The sequence below is a fragment of the Bison bison genome, unplaced genomic scaffold (genome assembly GCF_000754665.1).
Source record: "Bison bison bison isolate TAMUID 2011002044 unplaced genomic scaffold, Bison_UMD1.0 scf7180017847935, whole genome shotgun sequence".
Classification (NCBI taxonomy): Eukaryota; Metazoa; Chordata; class Mammalia; order Artiodactyla; family Bovidae; genus Bison; species Bison bison.
In genome coordinates, this window is record NW_011478508.1 from 4,047 (window position 1) to 7,040 (window position 2,994).

A 2,994-nucleotide genomic window follows, 5' to 3' on the forward strand; every position below is an offset into this window, starting at 1 on the left:
TGAAGAGAAGGAGGTGGGAAGTTGAAGAAGGAACCATGGAATAATGTGTGTGTGAGAGACCTTGCTAACTGCGTATTTGTTAAAAAAATGTCTGCAGCTTAAAACTCTGCGTTAAGTCAATGGCAGTGTCCAACAAATTATGGGTGTCATGGTGATGTCTATGTTTTTCTCATCTAGTCTCTTTCCTCTCTTCTCAAGACCACCCACCTCTTTAGAGTTCCCTTCTCGGCCACATTGGTTCAAACTTCTTTCCATGCCTGGGATATGTCACCACTACTCACATCTAACCTATATTCTCTCCACATATAACTGTTATTTTTCCCAATGTCTCCTCCATATTTGTCTGCCATTGGATAATTTTTTTATTTTTTATTTTCTTTCTTTCTTTTTTTTTTTTTGGATAATTTTTTTTTAGAAAACAATAGCAGACTGTTCCAGGAGTCTGCAACCACTATTGATAGAATCAGTCAGTTCAGTCACTCAGTCGTGTCCAACTCTTTGTGACCCCATGAATTGATAGAATAGAGTCTCACAAATGCACATTACTAAATTTACAGAGATGTCTCTGCTAGATGAAGAATGTAAAGCAGATGATACCCTTTTGAATTAAGAACGAAAAGAATCAGGCATTGTGATGGTGTCTGTGTTAGAGTTCCTCCTATTAGGGTGGAATCTGCTTCAAGAAAACATGGGGAGAGGTATTTTCTGTCAAAAATATACATTGAGGAAACTGCTATCATTCTTTCACAACATGGTTGAATGTTGTAAGAGAAAAATAATCATATTGGAATATTGGAAACAATTACAGTTTACTAATATTCACCTCCTCACTTTCTATCTCCAGAGTATAAACCCTTTTATGAATTGAAGGCTGCAAGATAATGGAAGAAAGCAACAGCAGCTCTGAAAAAGGATTTCTTCTTCTGGGATTTTCTGATCAGCCCCAACTAGAGAGAATACTCTTTGTTATAATTTTGCTCTTCTACATCTTAAACCTACTGGGAAACACTGCCATCATTTTAGTTTCTTACTTGGACCCCAAACTCCACACTCCAATGTACTTTTTCCTCAGCAACCTCTCTTGTGTAGACATCTGCTTCACCACCAGTGTTGCCCCACAGTTGCTGGTTACCATGAATAAGAAAGACAAGAACATGAGCTATGGCGGATGCGTGGCCCAGCTCTATGTAGCCACCGGGCTGGGGTCCTCTGAGTGTATTCTCCTAGCGGTCATGGCTTATGATCGCTATGCTGCTGTCTGCCGGCCTCTGCACTACATCACCATTGTGCATCCTCAGCTTTGTGCATCCCTGGCCAGCACAGCGTGGCTCAGTGGCCTCATCACCTCCCTTATTCAGTGCTCCCTTACTGTGCAGCTGCCTCTTTGTGGTCATCGCAAATTGGACCATATTTTTTGTGAGGTGCCAGTGCTCATAAAACTGGCCTGTGTGGACACAACTTTCAATGAAGTAGAACTATTCGTGGCCAGTGTAATCTTTCTAATTGTCCCTGTGTCACTCATTTTAGTCTCCTATGGCTTTATAACGCGAGCGGTGTTGAGGATTAAATCAACAGCAGGGCGTAGCAAGGCCTTTGGGACTTGCTCCTCCCACCTGCTTGTGGTCATCATTTTCTATGGGACCATCATTTTCATGTACCTTCAGCCAGCTAAAAGTAGCTCCAAAAACCAGGGAAAGTTTGTCTCCCTTTTCTACACCATAGTCACCCCACTTTTAAACCCCATTATCTATACTCTGAGAAACAAAGATGTGAAAGGGGCCATGAGGACACTGGTAATGGGAAATGCTTTCAGTTCATAAAGGGTATGAGCTGTAGGTATAATTTTAGTGGATTAGTTGTAGTTTATGGATTATTTGTTCTAAGTGCAATTTTCTTATTCAATACTATAAGAGATAGTAAAAGACACAGAACTCTACAAGAAGCTAATATTCTCGAGTCACAATAGTGTTTCATTTTTTCCAAACATTCTTCTCATGAAGTCCAAGATTCTATGCTCTATCTAGAGAAAACTCTTTGCTCTTCCTCCACTATGCCATCAACTTTCATACACAAATTATTTCACCCTGGAATACTGGTCTATTTCGTAAATCTCTGCTTATCTCTAAAATCTACAATGAATTTTACCTGTACTCTTGAGTTTTCTTGAAACTTGATCCATCTAATCCTCTGGGTAAAACTGGCTCATAATATATGTTTCCTTAAAACATGAAGCATTCTCTCTCTCTCTAATAATATAGAGACCATTTTGGAAATAATATATAACCACTTACCCACAATGTCATCTTAAACCAGAGACTGGACAAGCCTTATTATACTGGCTCATTTATATTATGAAAAAATATAAAACAGAATTATGATACATTGATAACATTTATGATGCAAATTTTCACTTTATTATTTTACAAAAGTGATAGAATAAATGATATTTCATTAAACAGATCAGTCCATATATAATTTAGAGTTGTTCCCCTTTTCTTTAAAGGGATTAGAAGTTGAGTGAAAGTGACAGAGTGTGTGTCATTCTCTCTCTCTTTCTCTCAAAAAGAGCAGAATTGGTCAATTTGTGAATCTCCAGTATTTTAAGAGAACTGTGCAACTAGAGAGAGATTAATTTAATCTACATATTAAGTTCACTTCCATCTTTCATAATAATTTCAAGGTAAAAAAAAAAAAACCGTGAAAACAATGAAGACAAAAAAATCAAATTCATACATGACTTAGACTTATGATTACAGAGAGGAAAACTGAGGCTCATTTAAATTCAGTTGGTACTAGAATATTGCTGTCAGTCTATAAATATTACAGATAAAGTTTGGAGCTGTTTCTACTGCCAAAGCCTAGATTGAAGCCAAAATGGCTGCACCCAAAAGGAAAAAAAACATGTAGAGAATTTTCTGAGTGAATCAGTAATGCCTCTGCAAACAACCTCTGCCCAATTTACATCTATCTAACATCTTTATATGAAATAAAATG

The 2,994-nt window shown here is 37.6% G+C and overlaps 1 protein-coding gene across 1 annotated transcript; it reads left to right on the plus strand.

Moving 5' to 3' along the window:
• Positions 1-881: 881 nt before the first annotated feature.
• LOC104991695 (olfactory receptor 2G6) lies at positions 882-1,820 on the plus strand. Its single transcript, XM_010844289.1, has one exon. The coding sequence runs from the start codon at positions 882-884 to the stop codon at positions 1,818-1,820; it is 939 nt and encodes a 312-aa protein (XP_010842591.1).
• The last annotated feature ends 1,174 nt before the right edge of the window (positions 1,821-2,994 follow it).

Coding starts and splice junctions, on each gene's coding strand:
- LOC104991695 (XM_010844289.1), top strand. CDS start 882: ATGGAAGAAAGCAACAGCAGCTCTGAAAAAGGATTTCTTCTTCTGGGA.